At 38.2% G+C, this 18,463-nt stretch overlaps 2 protein-coding genes and 1 long non-coding RNA gene across 3 annotated transcripts; 2 read left to right on the top strand and 1 right to left on the bottom strand.

Moving 5' to 3' along the window:
• On the top strand, positions 1-12,596 carry LOC137959159 (AMSH-like ubiquitin thioesterase 3). The gene is made up of 14 exons (XM_068806488.1): positions 1-317; positions 1,612-1,676; positions 1,812-1,887; positions 1,995-2,180; positions 2,490-2,575; positions 5,093-5,198; positions 5,277-5,323; positions 6,044-6,359; positions 6,480-6,569; positions 6,651-6,713; positions 9,075-9,149; positions 9,600-9,662; positions 12,018-12,070; positions 12,333-12,596. The coding sequence occupies exons 1-14, from the start codon at positions 195-197 to the stop codon at positions 12,505-12,507; spliced, it is 1,524 nt and encodes a 507-aa protein (XP_068662589.1). The 5' UTR covers positions 1-194; the 3' UTR covers positions 12,508-12,596.
• A 2,493-nt stretch (positions 12,597-15,089) lies between these two features.
• Positions 15,090-15,745, bottom strand: LOC137960435 (uncharacterized). Its single transcript, XR_011114161.1, has 2 exons — positions 15,658-15,745; positions 15,090-15,534 (listed from the first exon to the last, which is right to left on the bottom strand). It is a non-coding gene; the product is annotated as an uncharacterized lncRNA (long non-coding RNA).
• Positions 15,746-15,899: 154 nt separating this feature from the next.
• Positions 15,900-17,444, top strand: LOC137960433 (myb-related protein P-like). Its single transcript, XM_068808064.1, has 3 exons — positions 15,900-16,110; positions 16,213-16,342; positions 16,457-17,444. Exons 1-3 carry the CDS (start codon positions 15,978-15,980, stop codon positions 17,313-17,315), a joined length of 1,122 nt encoding a protein of 373 aa, XP_068664165.1. The 5' UTR covers positions 15,900-15,977; the 3' UTR covers positions 17,316-17,444.
• The last annotated feature ends 1,019 nt before the right edge of the window (positions 17,445-18,463 follow it).

Here is an 18,463-nt window from a genome sequence, read left to right as displayed (position 1 = left end):
TAGATTCCCCTGCAACCGTCCCCGATTACCAAACAATTCTCTTACAACGAAACGAGGAACTTTCCAAAACGATTTTCCCTTGTTTCTTCCGCTGTTTATAGATACTGAAGGTTCTCAATCTGCCGGTTACGAGCATATAATTTTTGATTTGCGAGATCAATTAGTCCTCTGTAGAGGGATACAAGGTTGAACAGATGGAGATGACGGGGCCGAACGGCCGGGTGATCGATATCAACGCCTGTTCTCAGAAGATCGAGGTTGATAATCGAATTCCTCTTTATTTCTATTACAGAATTGCGGCGAATCTTCTTAAACAGGTGCAGTCTCTTTAGCATCGATTACTTTTTTTTTTTTTTTCCTCTTCTTTTGCATTTTTCTTGTTACTCATTCGTTATTTATAGTGAGAGAGACCAGATGTAACAACTCCCGAGAAAGGTTGTTAACTGAAGTTTCAATCACAAGCTCAATGTTATGCTTTTTGTAGTTATCTGAATTTCTAAGTTAAAATTCCAAAGAAATGTTTCATGCTCTCTTTTTCAAATGGATAACTAGTTCTGCGGTAAACTTCTCTCTCATCGAATACGAGATTTTTTTTTTTTTTAAATTTTAGAATAGAAATCTCTGGTATTTTCAGATTGAATACTTATGTTGTTAAATAAACTTGTTTTGATTAGTACGAAGGGGCTAGTGTGAGGAAAATTACATTAACGCTAACACCGTGCTGCCTTATTTTCTTGGCATTACGACATTACGACATTCTATCATACTGACGGCAGAGTGATGATTTCTGCCTGGGAAGATATATCAAGTTGTTATAACAGTGTCCATACACATCCTACTATCATTTATTTCGGCCTTGAAAGCAAGTTATGGAAGGCCTCTGATTCACATTCTAAACTGGTTTCTACTGAGCTTGATGGTTTGTCATATTACGCCTGAAATATCAGTCTGTGGGAGAATAAACTCCCCTGACTCAAATCTTTGCTTCCCTGCAATCTGGCTAAGTCCGCGACAGATACTTTCTCTGTTCTGTTGGAAAGCTTGACACCTTATGAATTTGCTTGAAGCAAAGTGAACTAATTCTGTTATTGAATTCTTTCACAAAAAAATGATAGTGTGCAGCTAATGTGCTTCTTTGTGATTGATCTACTTTAACTTAGGAACTAGTATTGGAGTACTGCACTAGACATACAAAGTTGTTACGTTATTCTACTGCCTGATCACTGCAATGCATTGACCAGTGGAGCAATTTGCTGGTCAATGCTCTCTTTCTAATTTAGAAATTTAACATGAAGCATAGCATACATGCAATTTAGAAATTTAACATGAAGCATAACATACATGCCTGTGTCCACCCCCAGTTGTGAATATTTCTTTGTGTAAAACTCCCTGGGTCTATGCAATTTAAAAAAAAAAAAAAAAAGTGTGGGTCTTGAACATTTGCCAATTGAGTTGTGGTAATCCTTGGTAACTAGTGAAGCCATTTTTAACAACTAATCTTGGATTTTAACTCTTTATTCTACTTGATAATGCCATTTGGCAAACATACTTTATGGTTCTGTTTCCTGGATTAACATTGTCTAAGCGGTATTGCTCATTTGCTATTGTCAGGCCAACATTTACAGAGAGGAGAAGAATCTCATAGACTTGTATATAATACTTCTAAGGTTTTCAAGGTGAGGGTAATGCCAGAATGCCACTCTACTGGCCAATTTATTCTTTCTTACATTGTTTTACAATCAGATAGTTGAAAATTTTCGTGATGAAATTAATATTTTTGAGTAATTTCTTATTTTTCAACATTCTCATAGTTTGGTGTCCGAGACCATACCATTCCATCATGATTATCAGGTTTTGCTTCCAAAACAAAGAATCTCTTTCAAGAAAGTAAGTATGGAGTAGAGGTTTTTTTTAGAACTTCAATTAAATTTAGTATTTCTACTTGTAATATCCTTTTAGGGAGCATTATGTTGACATTCTGTGTCTTATTGTAGAAACTCTTGGATGCAGTAAATGAGTTGGAACATTTGAAACCTGATGTCCAAAGGCAAGTAAATGATCTGAACAACAGACACATGGTTGAATTGGAAAGCTGGGAAGGAATTTCAAGCAACTCTATCAATTCTTTTGAGTGGCCACCGGTTCAGGAACAAAGCCTCTCAGAACCTAATATGAAACAGGTGCTACATTATTGTCTGGAACATAACTCTGGAGTTACAGTACACAAAGACACACAAACATTTTTTTAAGTTTTTTTGACTTCTACAGCTAGGGTCTGGCTAGACAACTACTTGAATTCTCACGTTTTTATTAATAACTTACATTGTGACTTATGATATTTCTGTCTTTATGTTTTATTGTTTATTACTTTTTAATCTGTGCATAATCTTCTTTGATACTTTAATTTAAGTTTTCTTTTTTTTTGGCTATTTTATTTATTTCTCTTCCAACTCATCGATTCATTGTTTTATCTGGTCTTCCCCTCTTAGTTATTGCCTACTTGGGTAAGTGGGCCTCAAGGTGCTACAGCTTCGCATTCAAGGTCTCTACAAGTTGAGCAGCAGTTCCAGAAGCTGTAAGTGTGCTTCTTTTTTTTTTTGGTTTCCATATAGACTCTGTGAAACCCTAAACTGATGAGCAATGCTACAGATCTGGGGTAATTGCTAAATAAATTGGCCTTAAGATTGCTTGAGAAAATTGTCTGACTGGTTTTATTGTTCACTAAGAGTAGGATAAAATCTTAAAAAATAAAGGGGTAACATAAAAAGGAAAACTGTACCATAAACGGATTTTTCCCCAGATGGAGCTTCAAGTTTCTATACAATCCAGAAGAGGACATATTCTAACATTTTCAAGTTCACTGAGTAATGGTATCCCTCAAAGCTGCCTTGATGAAATTCTTGAAGAAAAAGAGAATGTTATATTGACCATGAAATCATGACAGTATTCACTTTATTTGTTTTTTTTTTTTTTTGAAAGTGGCAAAATTTCACTACCCTTATTTTAATTTTTTTTAGAAAGGGCACTTTTATTAGGTCAAGGTCAAATAGCAACAAACAAAACTAGGGAGGGGGGCCTTACAATGAGAGATTGGTGGCTGAGCCCCTTTTTAGTGAGGGAATTGGCTAGAAAATTGCCTGATATCAAAACATGATTGCAACGACAAACAAACTCGGAAGCTAGATCAATAATCTAGAAGAAAGTAGGACAAAGCTTCCTTGGGGGATCTTTCTGCTCCTAGCACCAACCAATGATGACCTTGAAGTCACTTTCAACTGCAAGAGGCTCCTGAAATCTGTTTTTGTAAGTGAGAAGGCCAGCTCGAGAGCTCGTAATTCAACAGTGATAGAGTCAGTGATGCCTCTAAAAGGACCAACAAAAGAATGTAGAGTCTCCCATTTGCTGTTTCAGAGCGTTCCTTCAAAACCAGCATGCGCGGGTTGCCCAACAAGCACTTGTCTATTGAGCTTGACTCTACTGACATTGGGAGGCTCCCATTCTTGGACTCTAAGCTGCTTAGGTTGCGAGAGACTGGCCTCCAACTTCCAGCAGTCTCTGATGGCCTCACCCCTCATATCTTGAAAATCTTTCAAAGTGCTGACCTTGAAGCAATCTCACTTAGAATAAGGTTCGCAACATCCTCAGGGTGCCCAAACTTGCCATTGAAATGGTGTTGGTTCCTCTCCAGCCAGAATTTTCCAAGGAATATAAACAAACCAAGCTTCGAGCAGCATTTACTTAGTATAGGAATAGGAAGACCTAGACCCTGCTAAGTTGCTGAAAGAATCTGGGGCACAGAGATTCCGAACTTGCGCCAAAAGAAAAACCAGATGCTCCAAGCAAACAGACACTGGACAAGGATGTGATTGATTGGCACCTCTCTGCCACAAAGAGTGCAGAGGACAAGGATGTGATTGATTGACTCCTCTCTACCACAGAGAGTACAGATGCGACAAGTAATGGTTGTTCCTCTCCTTCTTAAGTGATTTAATGTGAGGATCCTACCATATAAGGCACTTGAAACGAAAAATGTTGGCTTCGGGGGTCCAGAGAGAAACCAAGCAGTTGAGGCATGATGTTGATTGGTAGTCTCTATGCTATTAAGCAGTTCATAGCAGGAGGCCACAGTGAAATCTCCTGCCCAGGAACATTTCTAGATGAATCAGTCTAGTCATCCTCTCTGTGGTGGATAGAACCAGGCATTTCTAGTAATTCACCAACTATTTCTGCTTTAATATCATTGAGATTACAGTGGAAAGTTGAAGTTCCACCCAGAAAGCTTGCCACCATCAAAGATTATAGCATCAGAGACCATCACATCAGGATTCCTTGCCAAGAGAAACAGATTTCGAACTAGGATTTAAGTGGCCTTTTTTAATTTTAAAAAATTCATTACCCTTATTTTAGGAGTTAGTATCAATATAACAAAAAACATCATTAGTTATATTATATGTATGTATGTATGTATACGTGAGTGTATATATATTGAAGATGGCAATGTATTTTTATTCATTTAACTGAGAACTTACTAGGCTACATTAGTAAAGTACAACATAGAATACAAATTTGCTCACAATGAGCTAAAAAGGTAGAGGGGGGGGGGGGGGGCAAGGCTAGACTCTCCTCAGAAACTCCTGCTTTAGCAAGGCTATCTGAGACAGAGTTGGCTGATCTAGGGACCTGGATTATTTGTAAGTTTTAAGTCTTTGGCCATATATAATGAGAACTTCCACTATATGTGCAGTTATGTTTTATTTTTAAACTTCCATTTTAACTGCAGTTATGTTTTAATTTTTCAAAAATCTATTTTGCTTAGTTTGACAGATTTTCCCTTTGCCTTGTTCTTAGCTTTAGCAGGATAGTATATGGTTAGAGTTTGTTCTCTTCTGAGAGTAGGTCTTGCTTTGTGCTCTTTTGGAATTCATAGAAACTAGAAGCCATTATTGGAAAAACCACAAAAATGAGAGTCTTTTTAAGTTGATACACAAGATGTGAAATTATATAGTTAGCAGTTTTGTGGATTTCTTCGACAGGAAATATCCATGCTTTTGTTGAAGGACTCTAATCTTTATCCCTGGTAAAACATATGCAGATCACTTGGTCTTCCTCCTCCTAAGGATGAGACATTATCAAGGCACTCAATTTTGGGTCCAAATGGGCTCAGGGGTCAGTGGCTAGGACCCATTACTGGCACAAGGGTATGGCCTGAATATTCTTGACATTTTTATGCAGACCACTAGCCTGAAGTGCATTCTAACTTCTAACATGTAATGCAGGTAAACTACCCAAGTAATGTTGACCTGTCTCCAACTGTCACTACGAGGTTAGAAGCTTGGACATAACTTGCTACATGTTATTATTGTTCATGATAGTCATAAATAGTAATAACAACAATTATATTTACGACCATGATGGTAAAGTTAAAAAATAGTTTCAAATAAGTCTCCTAGATTTAACTTTTGTTGAAATGCTTGGAAAAAAGGGCCTCAGAATAATTTGGTTAATGGAGATGTAAAAAAAGCTTCCTTCATGAATTGAGTCTAACTCATCCATGAAAATGTATTATAACCCTTTTAGTGTCAGATGATAAAGCTTGTATTTCACTGAAGTTCATTCTTTTGCACCATTTCTAACCATGGTTGGTCCAAATTCTATTTTCTTGATGTGGACGTTTGAGTAATAATGATGTTGAGGACTATAATTGTAAAACAGAAAACAACACAATAACAATGCTAATAACTTTTCCCAAAAAATAATAGCAGATAATAACCCTTCAATAGATTCATTAAATGAATGGGTAATAAAGTTTGACTTTGACTCAGCAGCACTGACACATTTAGCAATTAGTGGCCTGGAGTGTATACAACTTAACTTGAGTACCTTGCTTGATAGCTAAATGCATGGAAAGTTGCCTATCATTCTTCTTGTTCTTCCATTAGTGTTGTTGTGATTGTTTTTGTTATTCATGCTATTAATATTGCAGTTTCATTCATTTAAAGTGTTTTTCAATGTATTAAATGGTATCTCTTCTGCTGGTAAATAGCCAGAATCAGGGAGAGCATTATGGCCGTTTGGCTGCAATAAATTGTGATTCAGGCAGCTCTAGCATGGAGACAGTTCTTTCTCTAGATGATGGCAGATGGTTAAGTCCAGCAAAAGATTCCGACTCTTTCTCTCTGGATGCCACTCAAAATAATGCGCAGTTTAACATTGTAAGACAGCCTTCTCCTCCTCCTGTTCTTGCTCATGTACAGCCAGATGTTTGCCAAATACCACCATCAAGAGTTGCTGATCCCAGACCTGGACCTGCTCTCTCAGAGAATGGGGTTGACTCTAAAACATATCAGCATCTACACATTGTAAGTCACTCTAGGTTCACCAGATTAAGCATAAGGATTTCTTGTAGCAGTAGCCTAGGAAGTTTTTATGCCAGAGTTGTTGTTGTTATCTGAACTATCATATGATTGTTTTGCTTTCAGACACCAAATCTGATGGAGGATTTCTTGAGGTTGGCACAGGCAAACACAGCCAAAAACCTAGAAACTTGTGGATTTCTTGCTGGTTCACTTGTCAGTGCCTCACCTTTTGATGTTATAGATACAAGCAGCTTGCAGTTTGTGCACTTATCATCTTGCCTGTTTCTGTTGCAGAAAAACAGGACTTTTTATGTAACTACATTAATAATTCCAAAGCAAGAATCTACTTCTGATTCGGTAAATAACTAATCTTTAGCTGTTTTATATTATCTGCATCCTTGCTTTACGTTTCTTCCCTGGTTCATGTTTTGGAAGTCAGATTTAAAAATAAAAATAAAAATTGCATGGGTCACATTTATTTCATAGACCACAAGATGGTTTGTTGGACTTGGTGAGACAACCTCATGTCTCAGCCAAGTTGACTCCTATTTAACCAGTTTCTTGACAAGGAAGGGGGTCTAACTCTAATCTAAGATCTCTTCGAAAAAAAAAAAAACTCTAATCTAAGACTACTTCATCTAAAAACTGTAGAGCCGCGAGATTCAAACTAAACGCTTTAAAATTTGGATTTTTATGCATTTTAGTTTTTTTATTAACTTAGTGAAAGGTGTATGATGCTATCATAACTTGTCATGCCTAAATACTAAAAATTTAAAAAAATTAATTTTTTTAATATAAGCTGCCATAACTACTAAAACCATATATTCCGAATTGATCAACAAAAGTAGTCTTTAAAGTGATCAAAGCTGGTTGATCATTTAGTTAGAACTTCAGTTAGTAAGTATATATGTTAAATATCAAGTATTTGTATTTTGATCATTTTACATTCTCTGGATAAATCTGTAACGGTGTCAGCAAGTGTACTTAGTTGTGAGAAGACTATAGTCCAAATTTCATGTTATTTGGATGTGTGGTTAGTGAGTTATAGAGGAATATGTCTCAAGGGAAGAGGGTGACCTCAACCCTATTGAGTGAGATAATTGGGGAGAGGCTGACCTCAACCCTATCGAGTGCCATTAGAGCCTATCCTCTTCTTTCTGATAGTCTTACTCTTTAGGAAAAGGGATTTTAGAATTTACTACTGATCTGAAGTCAAGGTTTGATTTTTTCACTTATATTTATGTCTCATAACCCTAGGGTTGATGGCTTGTACGGTCAATTGAGCAGTCTTATGATTAACTAGTGCCTCAAGAGGGTTGTGTTGTGTGTTTACCCAATTGAAGTGTGTATAAGGTTCTAACCCTGTGCCTGGTGCTTGCGTCATCTACAATCTATGGACTCAAGTAGAGTCCTAGGGCATGGTTTGAGAAGTTCAACCAGGTAGTACAGTCCTTTGGTTTTTCTTGTAGTCATTGTGATCACTCACTTTTTGTTATGAAAAGAGAATCTGGAGTTATATGTATTTTGGAGTGTTAAACATAAGTTAGGGTATTTTGGTCATTTTTATATTCTCTGTATAACTCTGTAATGGTGTCAGCAAGTTTAGTTAGGTGTGAGAAGACTATACTCCAGATTTCATGTTCTTTAGATGTGTAATTAGTAAGTTATAAAGGTTTAAGTCTCAAGGGGTATTTATGTGATTAGAAATCAATTAACTTTAAGTGAGATAAAAGGGTAGAAGGGATCGACCTCAACCTTATTGAGTGCCATTCAGACGCACTCTTCTCTTCTATTCTTCTCTCTCTTTTCTCTTTCTCTCTCCTTTCTTCTCTTATTTATACCTTTTTTACAATTTGGTTTGACGAAATAAATTGGTTGGATCAAAGGATAACATGCTTCTCAAGTCATAGTATATGCATACTTGGTAATATTTACATTATATCTGATAAGTATAGTGCAATTACACGATGGTTAAGCTCATTTGTGCATTATTACTATTATTATTATATTATTATTATTATTTTTATCGTTATTACTTCTACTATTACTGTTTGAAAGTTTTCTTGACATTTTTATGATGTTTCGGATGAGTTGTCTAGGATTTCAGGCATTTTGGCAAGTGATTTGGGATAAACGTGAATGCAACTTTAGCATGGTACTGGAACTAGTACTTCAGGTACCTATATGTAGGCCTCCATACAAAATTGACCATGCATAGAAGTCATAAAGAGAGCCCACACGGGAGAGGTGTATTAAGAATAGTTCCACATAAATTCAGTACTGGAAAGATCTTGTGTTTATTACTTGGGAATAGGCTTCTTAGCTCTAGCTAGTCATTTTGGGATGAATTTGAACCCAATTTTAACACATATAATACTGTTAAGGCCACTATAATATTTTCTAAGAAAATGAAAAACAATTCAACTATTGATTGGAGAAACTGAGATGCATTTATTGTGTATTTGGGTGATTTAGGATTGATGGATGCGGTTCATCTGTAATTGTTTCCTGAATTGAATATGAGAGAATTTGGACTGGCAGAATCATCTGCCCTGACTAGTAAAATTAATCTTTTTTATTTCATTACGTTACCTTTGTGAGCATATGTTAACTACTTCAAACTTCACAGAATTCAGGATTTACTTCAGTTTCAGAGTTAAGGTTTTTCTTGAGTATAAGTTAAACGTTTTCAATTTGTGAAAAATGTTGTTTGTGCAGTGTCAGACAACAAATGAAGAAGAAATATTTGATGTGCAAGATAAGCTCTCGCTTTTCCCTCTTGGCTGGATACATGTAAGTGTTTTTTTTTTTTTTTTTTGCTCTATTCTGAAGCTAGTGAATCTATTTACCTTTCAGAATCATCTTGTCCGTGATTTAACATATTATATTTAAGGGACCACTGCTCTTCTCTTATTTATAGTATAACAGCTTTTGATTGCTACATACATAAGAACCATGTTACTAATAAATTGTATTACTGTAACTACCAAAACAGATCTGTCCCATTCCTTGGGATTTATTTATTGGAATCTTTACATCATCAAATACAGTTCTTATGGTTGAAAATTCAGCAAAGAACTCTTGAGGTTTTGGCAAGAAGATGCATTTCAAAAGCAAGACCCCATAATCAATGAACTTTATCTGATTTAAGCTGTTTGAGCTGCTTCATAAGAGTATACTTGTTCAATACCTACCTTATTTCAGGTTCTCTTTTTAGTTATTTTACACATTTTGTCTTGACAGACACACCCAACACAGACTTGCTTCATGTCTTCAATTGACCTTCACACTCATTACTCATATCAGGTGAGATATAGTTTCCAATGCTTTACTTTGATCAAGGCAATGCTCTTCCAGTTTCAGTTCTCAATATTGGCTTTCAGTTTGTTGGAAATTATGCCCTTTCATTTATGACTTGGTGACTCGTAATTTCTAGCTGCTGCTCGATGTTTGAACAAACGAGGCCTAAGCGTTAGTGCATTCTGCAGCATGACCTTGACTGTATAGATGTTGTGAGCCATTAAATATCATTGTTAAGGCCAATCTTGCAGAGAAGTTTGCTAAGAAATAGTAAGGATCAATTAATTGTTTCGGATTCTCCTGATAATCAAAATTTTAGTGCTATTATTTACTCCACTAGGATGGATGACTCTGTTGTCATCAGTGGCGATTTTCTGGTCATTTTTGCAGTCAATATTCTAGCAGCTCAAAGCTTACATGTATTCTAGAATTCTCTCTCCACACTGCCTATTACTTTATCTTTCTTGTATATTTCAGCTGTTAACACATTTTTTTAAGAAATTGCTGATGTCAAAATTAGTAAATTAAATGAATGTACCTGTTATAATATGAACCTGTAATATGCTAAAAAAAGTATGAACCAGTTAATCCGCTAGTTAAAGTTAAAAAAAAAAACAAAATATAATCCAGTTAAAGTTTGCTATTTTGGGAACTAGGGAATTCCTATAACAGCAGAAAAGCAAGACAGCAATCTTATGCTCTTCATCTTAGGAGAAATTGCTTCTGCCCAATGTCGTCAAAATCAACTGGTCATCAGCACTGATATAGTTTTATGATGTCATGCATAAAAATAAAATCTCAGTGAAACTAAGATCCAACAAACTTAAAAGACAAGGCATGTACACAGTGGCAGTCATTTCTCTAGGTAAGCAGAATGACATAGCCCTCCCTCCTGCACCACCACCCAAAGAAAGTACACATTGGTGGGGAGGAGGCAGTCCTTTCCCACTCACCCCTCTTCTGCACTGGTGCGGGAGGGCCTTCTCCACTCTGTTAAGTACCTAACCAATACTATCCAAAAGACTGGCCTGTTAGAAGCGGAAGGCATAGGTACTTAACCCAGGACCATAACAACACACCCACCTTCACGAGCCGACGTCCACGGTGACCCACTCTAGCGACAGCCTACTCTAGCGACACTGGCCGGACCTGGGTTTAGTACCTATGGCCTACCAGTATTTTAATTTGGCCTCTAGGTCGCCCCCTCCGGGATTCGAACGCACAACGTGGGAGCCCGTTCTGATACCAAATGTTAAACACCTAGTCAATACTACCCAAAAGACTGACCTAAAAAGACCGGCCTGTTAGGAGCAAAAGACATAGATACTTAACCCAAGACCATAACACACTCTCTTTGAGGCACTGAAGCTGAGGGGTTAGCTAATCAAGTTCAATGGTTTTTAACCTCGCGCATGTTCATTTTCCATCACAGAAGAGTGGTTCCAGCTGAACCTGATTAACCAGGTTCCAGGCTGGTTGTGATAAAACTGTTCTATCCATTATTACATCAGTAATGGGTCTTCTGTTGTCTGATAGGGCCAATATATTACCTGAAAGAGTTGCTTAGGTTTTCTATTTCTTGCTAAAAGTGAGGCACTTTTGAACTAGTAAATTCTGACTGATGGTAAAGAGCCACTAGCTATAGAACACCTCAAATGAAACTTATGCCCATGGACCTAGGATTTCTTGAGAATAAATCTTATGGCCAGAAAGGAAAGGAAAGTCTGACTTTGATGCAGGGTACTGTTCTATTCTCTGTTTGTGTATCATCCTTATGGTATTATCTCATTTTTATTTTATTTTTTAATTATTTACCAATTGTTGAGTAGGAAAAAATCCCATATTGAGAAGTGTTAAGAAAAATAATTGGGTTATGAGGTTGAATAATAAGTTTCCTAAAAGACTAATCATTTTGGGATGAATTCAGGCTCAACTCAACAGTGATATGAGAATAGGGTTGTGTGTGTAGACTAAGGCCTAGTGTGTGCTCTCCTGGTTAATTGTGTTATATGACTCCACGATGTGAAAACTAGGTTGTTTTTGTGTTATTGACACGTTGCATGCTTGTTATGTGTAAGATTGGATATGAGAGAGATATTGAGTACTGAGTAGAAAAAAACCCATATTGAGAAGTATTAAGAAAAATAATTAGGTTATAAGATTGAACAATAGACTACTTAAATGACTTGTCGTTTTGGGATGGAACTGGACTCAAACCAACACCTATTTATTTAGTTTACAGTTTTTTAGTAAAGCGTCAACTGCTTAAATGATAGCGAATATGACGTTTTGCGGCAGCACTTAATTAAAATAGATTCTGTCTTGTACATGGCTCCTATGTAATTGACGGCTTGTGTTCAGGTTATGTTGCCTGAAGCAATTGCCATTGTTATGGCTCCAACTGATACATCCAGGTACGTCTAACCTGAAGCATTACAAAGACTAATTTCTGTATATTACTTTTTTTTTTTTTTTTTTGTTTTTGCATGAACTCCAACATTAGGGCGAACTTTGTGATGATCGATGATAATGATAGTTGCTAGAATGAGCATATTTTGATTCTTAAGAACCAACTATCAAATAGGCCCATACACTGGTCAATCTAGCAATTTTCTTCGGTTAGGTAGCCAGCCGTTTTCTTTCATTCACTAATACTTTCTTATTAATTCTGTGTAGAACCCATGGCATATTCCACCTGTCTGATCCTGCGGGAGTTTCTCTAATACGCAACTGTCAACAGCGTGGCTTCCATCCCCACGAGGAACCTCTTGATGGTAGTCCAATTTATGAACACTGCTCTCACGTGTACATGAATCCCAAATTAAAATTCGATGTTGTGGACCTTCGATAGAATTGCACTCTTCTTATTATAATTATGTAAATTGAAATTTTAAAGTGGTTTATCTGAGAGAATTTTTCTGTAAATTCTTATTAACTTAATATACTACTCTGAATTCTGACAAAACGAACTCGCCAGTTTCTTTACCTTGCAGTGCATTGGCAGTGGGAAGGTGACATTGTGGTAAGTCGTCCGTGGGTTCTTTATTCTTTCTTTTCTTCTGTTGAACAGCGTCACATTATCTGTTTCAATTGGATTTCTCTCTTTTACAATGGCCATGTTGCCGCCAGCAGAGCTTCTAAATGCACCTCTCCAATTGAAATGCGGATGGATCTTTTTGTGGGAATGCGACAGAGAATCGAGCAAAAGCCTGAATTAGAAGAGCCAAGAGGAGCCAGTTGGAAAGAGTAGTCAAGGTAAGAGAGGTATTCATCATGAAAAATTCCTTCCGTAGCTTGCATATTCCCTGTCCATAAATGGAACATTCAATTTCTGCACTGTGCACTCAAGAACTGTAGGTGGAGCTGAGAACAAGAATAGATAGACAACTAAGTGCGTTAAATGTTTTTAGCCTGTCTAAATCACGTTGCCAACTTACTGGTTCCTCTCGCGAATCGCTGCGTGGTTGTTCTACTTACTGGTTCACCCACGAGGAATTCAGCTGTCGGTTGGGTGAGCCTTGTCAGGTTGAGTCCTCATTCTGCTTGCTTTTGCCCATACTCGAAAGAGAAATGGTCTACCATGGGTCACTGGGTGTGATTTAAAATACTCGTTAAAAGTAAAATCTTGCCGTCAACTAAACATTTTGGGTTGCTGTCAGTCCTCTCGAAGAAGACAAGACAAGACAAGAGGGAAGACTAGATGTTCTATTTGAATGGTAGAAGCATAATGAGGCAGAATGGTCAGAGAGGGGCCACTATGGTTGAACGTTTTTTAGCCATGTTATTGCTTGCATATAAATCTTTCAAAACAGGTAAATTAATCACAGTTACATGTCTCAAATCTTACCCTTTCACAATTCTACTTCCAAATGCATATACATTGCGAAAAATTCCTGAAATCAATTTGAGTAAATGTATTAAGTTCTTGAGTATTAATAATAGAAATTCTATTTACCTATTTATTTAGCTAAATGGACAAATAAATGAATAATAAAACACTCTTTATCCCTATGTTTAAATTAGGTAATAGAATATGTTTAAATAATCGAACCAAAGTAAATAAATAAGACCTCTGTTACTTCTTCACCTGATTTGCTGCAAACAAAATTACAGCAAATCCGGGTTCTTTCCAGGAGGAAATAAGGACTTGCAGCAGACTTGTCTGTAGAATATGGTGCAAGGAAACCTATAAGATGCTATAAATTCTTAAGAGTTCTGAATTCTGATGCTTCACAGTTTCTTTGCTAAATTTGCTTCAGTTGGTTTGCAGGAATTCCGGGTTCTTTAATAGAATTTTGGAAACATATATGAAATTTATTAAACCAAAATCGGCTATTGTCTCCGGCGAACAGAACGTTTCGTCTATCATAGAGACTCGTTGATGGCAACAGTCAAGCATGCCTCTGTTAGACCAGACCCCATTTAATAGGCTCCTTTTCATCAAAGGAGACCACCAAATGATGGGAAACCAAAAGGTCGTAACCGGTGACTACAATCAGTGAAAAATCGTCCGAAGATGGTTACATACGAATGAGGTTTCCGGTGACAAAAATCTTCCTGGAAGTAACAAAAAACAGAAGAATATGACAACTCAGACAAGTGTTACGAGTTTTACAATAAAGAAATTAGTCGCATTAATTCAGAATCGACGTGTTGCTGCTTTGGAACGCCGAGGAAGAAAGATGCAGGTGAACGTGGGAAGCCCTCGGACTCCAAATTCCTATGTGGCTCCAAACTTGTCTACGTTGTCAATGAAATGTTTCTCCCCCGTCTCAGCGTTCAAGATGTTTAATTTTCAGGTTTACAGGTAGCTATTAAATGTCGTCTTCTCCGTCACTTGTTGGGTTCCCATCCATGAATGCTGGGTACCCACCTCATCAATTGAAATATTATCATACTCAATTGCAGTGCCGTAGAGGATCGTACGTCTTCTTCCAGACTGGGTTAATTTCTCGAACCCAACTTCCTGTTTCAGTTTCTGGTGCTGTAATTTTCAAGCGAACAGTGGTAAGATGGAAATCCACTGTAATTACGTTTTATTTCGTCTGATCCAATGTGTTTGTTCAGAGTTCCCGGAGATCACTTGATAATCACCACTCACCAGTCCGTCGGAAGAAAGGAAGAGCAAGCTGTTTTGTCGTCTGCTTCATAATATCTGTTCCGACAAGACTTATCGATGATTATGTGTTTCCTGGGGTGGGTGTATCGTGTACCAACCTCCAGTCCCCGTTGAAGGTAGAAACGTCATTTGGGCATTCTACGCCATTCTCAACAAAATGATTCGTTCATTCTCGTTTGTATATTTATGTTGCAATCGTATTAAAAAGATGACAACCCAAGCCCTTTGACAACGAATCCCAACCAAACTATTTAACGAGATGTTTTTTCATTCACTTTTGTACTTGTCTTGCGCCATGGCGAGGACGAAAAGCAGAAAATAAAATCAATTCTTGTTATAACAGTGGTGGTTCTACAGCTTGGACTTTCAGATTGCTGAAGAAATCACCATTTTGAAGTTTAATTACAATGAATAAATTAAAAACAGATCATCGAAATGATCCGAGAGCGAAAAGGGCACCAGCGAAAAGTTCTCCGATGAGTAGTCATGCCGTCGGTCGTTTTTTTCTTAGCTACCGGCGGTTACTGTTCTCACATCAGATCTGGGACTTGTTTCCTGAACTTTTGCGTTGAGTGCAGTTAGAAAATTAACACGAAAGCTCGCTGTTTTCTGGCACTCAACCGGATCGGAACGAGGGAGAAATGAACCATAACCACCGGGTTACAGTCCATCGAGGACATGGGTCTTTGATTTGCAACAGTAGTGGCTGCTGTAAAATATATATCCTGCGACATGGCGGCTGGAGGCGAACAAGCGTTTCTGTGGAGATTGAAACAAGCGAAGAATATAATTCTTCTTCTAATCAATTAATTGATGCCAACCAGCGTGAGATGGGTCGAATTTGATGAGACTATAAACAGAACTTGATAAATATACACTAACCGCATTCAATGCGAGTGGGGAAGACAAAGACGAAAGAGAAAAAATGGCCGCACCGTCACCGTGGCAGCAGGAAGCTCCGGAGGCCGTGATGCGCTTGCTCGACGGTAGACGAGCCACGACAACTGTGTCCTCTTTCGTACACGTGGCCCATCTAGAAACCGCATCTCTCTCTCTCTCCGCGCCCACCTCTGCTCTTTATATTTCCATCCGTTTCGCTTTTTCCTTGATCAGTCGAACGTCGACACACCACCGAGACCAGTTCAACCTTCTCTCTCTCTCTCTCTCTCTCTCTCTCTCTCTCTCTCTCTTTCTGGGTTCAGATGGGAAGAGCACCCTGTTGTGAAAAAGTGGGTTTGAAGAAAGGTAGATGGACGGCTGAGGAGGACGAGATTTTGATCAAATACATTGAAGCCAATGGAGAAGGGTCATGGAGGTCTCTGCCCAAGAATGCAGGTACTAATCGAGTTTTTATGTTTTGTTGTCTTTCTTCTCTCCCTTTCAAATTCATCACTAGTTACAGTAATGAGAGATCCTTACTTCTGTTCGTTCGTGAAGGGTTGTTACGATGCGGCAAGAGTTGCAGACTGAGGTGGATTAATTACCTGAAAGCTGACCTGAAGAGAGGAAATATTTCAGCTGAAGAGGAGGACATCATCGTCAAGCTGCATAAATCTTTAGGAAACAGGTTAGTCCGTAATACTTCTCATTGCCTTTTACTGGATCAGTTTCAGTCTGTTTAGTTCTATCCAGAGAGTAGTAAACCATGTTTTTTCTTTTCTGAATTTGTTTTCTACTGCAGGTGGTCTATGATAGCAGGACATCTGCCAGGGAGAACGGACAATGAGATAAAGAACTACTGGAATTCGCATCTGAGTCGGAGAATTCATAGTTTCAGGAAGCTTGAAGATGACCACGCCCCTGTGGTAATGGATATTGCCCCATTAACGGCTGGGTGGAAAAGAAGAGGTGGAAGAACAAGCAAGCCAGCCCCAAAGAAAAGCTCCACTGGCGATCAAAAACGGCTAAAAAAATTACCTGGTAGCGGCAACTTGGAGGTAAGGAGAGATAAACAGCAAAACCAAGTTGGTGGTAGTAATTTTCTCGCCGTGTGCCCTGTCGAAGAAGACGCTCCGCTTCCCTCACTTAGCCAGAAGGACAATAAGAGTACAGCGGCCCCTGTAATGCAAGAAAGCGACTTGTTTCGGGGAGAAGAGGGAGAAAGTGGTGTGTCTGCTGTGTCTGGCCTCAGCTACGAGGGTTTAGAAGACGAGCTCTTCACCTCCAGTGACGAAGGGGCGGAGAGTGTCTTCTTCGCTTCGACAGAGGAGCCTGGAACCGATAACATTTTACCGCCATGCTTGGAACTACCATGTGAAAATCCTTGCGCCACCCAAGTAACGGAAAGCGGAGAAAGAGCAATTAGGACACCTGTAGAAAACAAAGAGAAGTCATCTTTTTTAGAGATTACAGAGGAGCTCATGGACTGGGAGTGGAGTGATCTTGCCGACAAATTGAAAGAGGAAGAAGGAGGCGAGCAATGGGCCTGGCTTTGGGAGGGCGACGGAGGAGAGGCAGAGCTGCAGCTGAAAAACGAGGCAGTGAACTCTTACGCAGCCGGACTATTATGCAGTGACACGGATCTGTACTGTGATTTGTAAAAGAGGAGTAAAACATGAAAGAAAAAAGCACAATAAAACGGAGATTGTAAAACTTTAGTTTAGTTTTCTCCAGATTTTGTAAGATTCCGCAGTTTGATTTTGAAAAGGGCGTAGAATATTCTTTCGTTCTGGTTTTGATTCTCTGACAGTCTCTTCAATACGATTCTTTTTTATTTTGTTAAGCAAATAGTTTTGGCCTTTGACGTTTCACTTCACTTCAACGAATTGATTTGGACTCGCGATTCTTTAATTTTCATCCTCCTTCGTTCTAATTTCAAGCATAGAAAATTGGGTGATCCGATGGCTTCACCTTTCGACACGGAACTCTGGTCTCTTCCTCCTCTTCCGCACGGAAGGAAGAAGACGAAACGACAATGGCGGTTCCGCTCAACTTCACCATTTCAGTATTTTATTGGCTGCTCCAACTCACCTATGTCAGGAGGATGTCCAACTTACTTAAACCTTTTGGCTCAATCTTTGGGGAAGATCTAACAAACCCAACCAAATCTAGGTATAAAGGGGTTCTACCCAGATTCGATCTGATCTTTTCTGTATATTTTATTAGTATTACTTGGGTGGTTCAACCATGTTTAATTCAAAACTACTTCATTAATCTTTAATCAAATCAAGGGGATAATCTTTCGGATGTTTCATCATTAATCTTTGCATCAATGGGGGGATACTGCTCTGCTGCCTGACGTTGAGAGTGCGAGCTGAAGAATTTTGTGTACGAAGTTTCCATTCAGCATTTAACCAGATTACCAAAATAAGAATAGCGGAAAAGACACCCAGATCATTCAACCAAAACGTCAAAAGTTCTAACAAGTGCAGTCATGGCGGTCGTTGTTTTTTAAAGTCGACCGGCGATTTACTGCTCTCAGCTTCTCACGGCGGATCTCTCAATTTGCTTGGGATGATACGAGTTGGATCCTAAAACTAACACGAATACTATGAGGGAAGAGGAAGGAGTTGCCATCAAATTTAACGGGCAATTAGACGAATAAAATAACAATCCATCTCTATATGTTTGGTTCTTTTATGAAAAAAAAAGGAGTGGTGGTTGTATGTAAGGCAGTGTTATCACTTTTTAATATAATAGTGCTGATTTCAGATGTAATGTCAATAACGAGCGTATCCAGGATAATTCA

The sequence above is a fragment of the Aristolochia californica genome, unplaced genomic scaffold, assembly GCF_029961685.1.
Source record: "Aristolochia californica isolate CCGP_79_NKW_82.1479 unplaced genomic scaffold, dmAriCali1.0.hap1 SCAF_3, whole genome shotgun sequence".
NCBI classification, from domain to species: domain Eukaryota; kingdom Viridiplantae; phylum Streptophyta; class Magnoliopsida; order Piperales; family Aristolochiaceae; genus Aristolochia; species Aristolochia californica.
The sequence above is the reverse complement of the archived record's forward strand: the minus strand, read 5'-3'. Positions and strand labels throughout refer to the sequence as shown.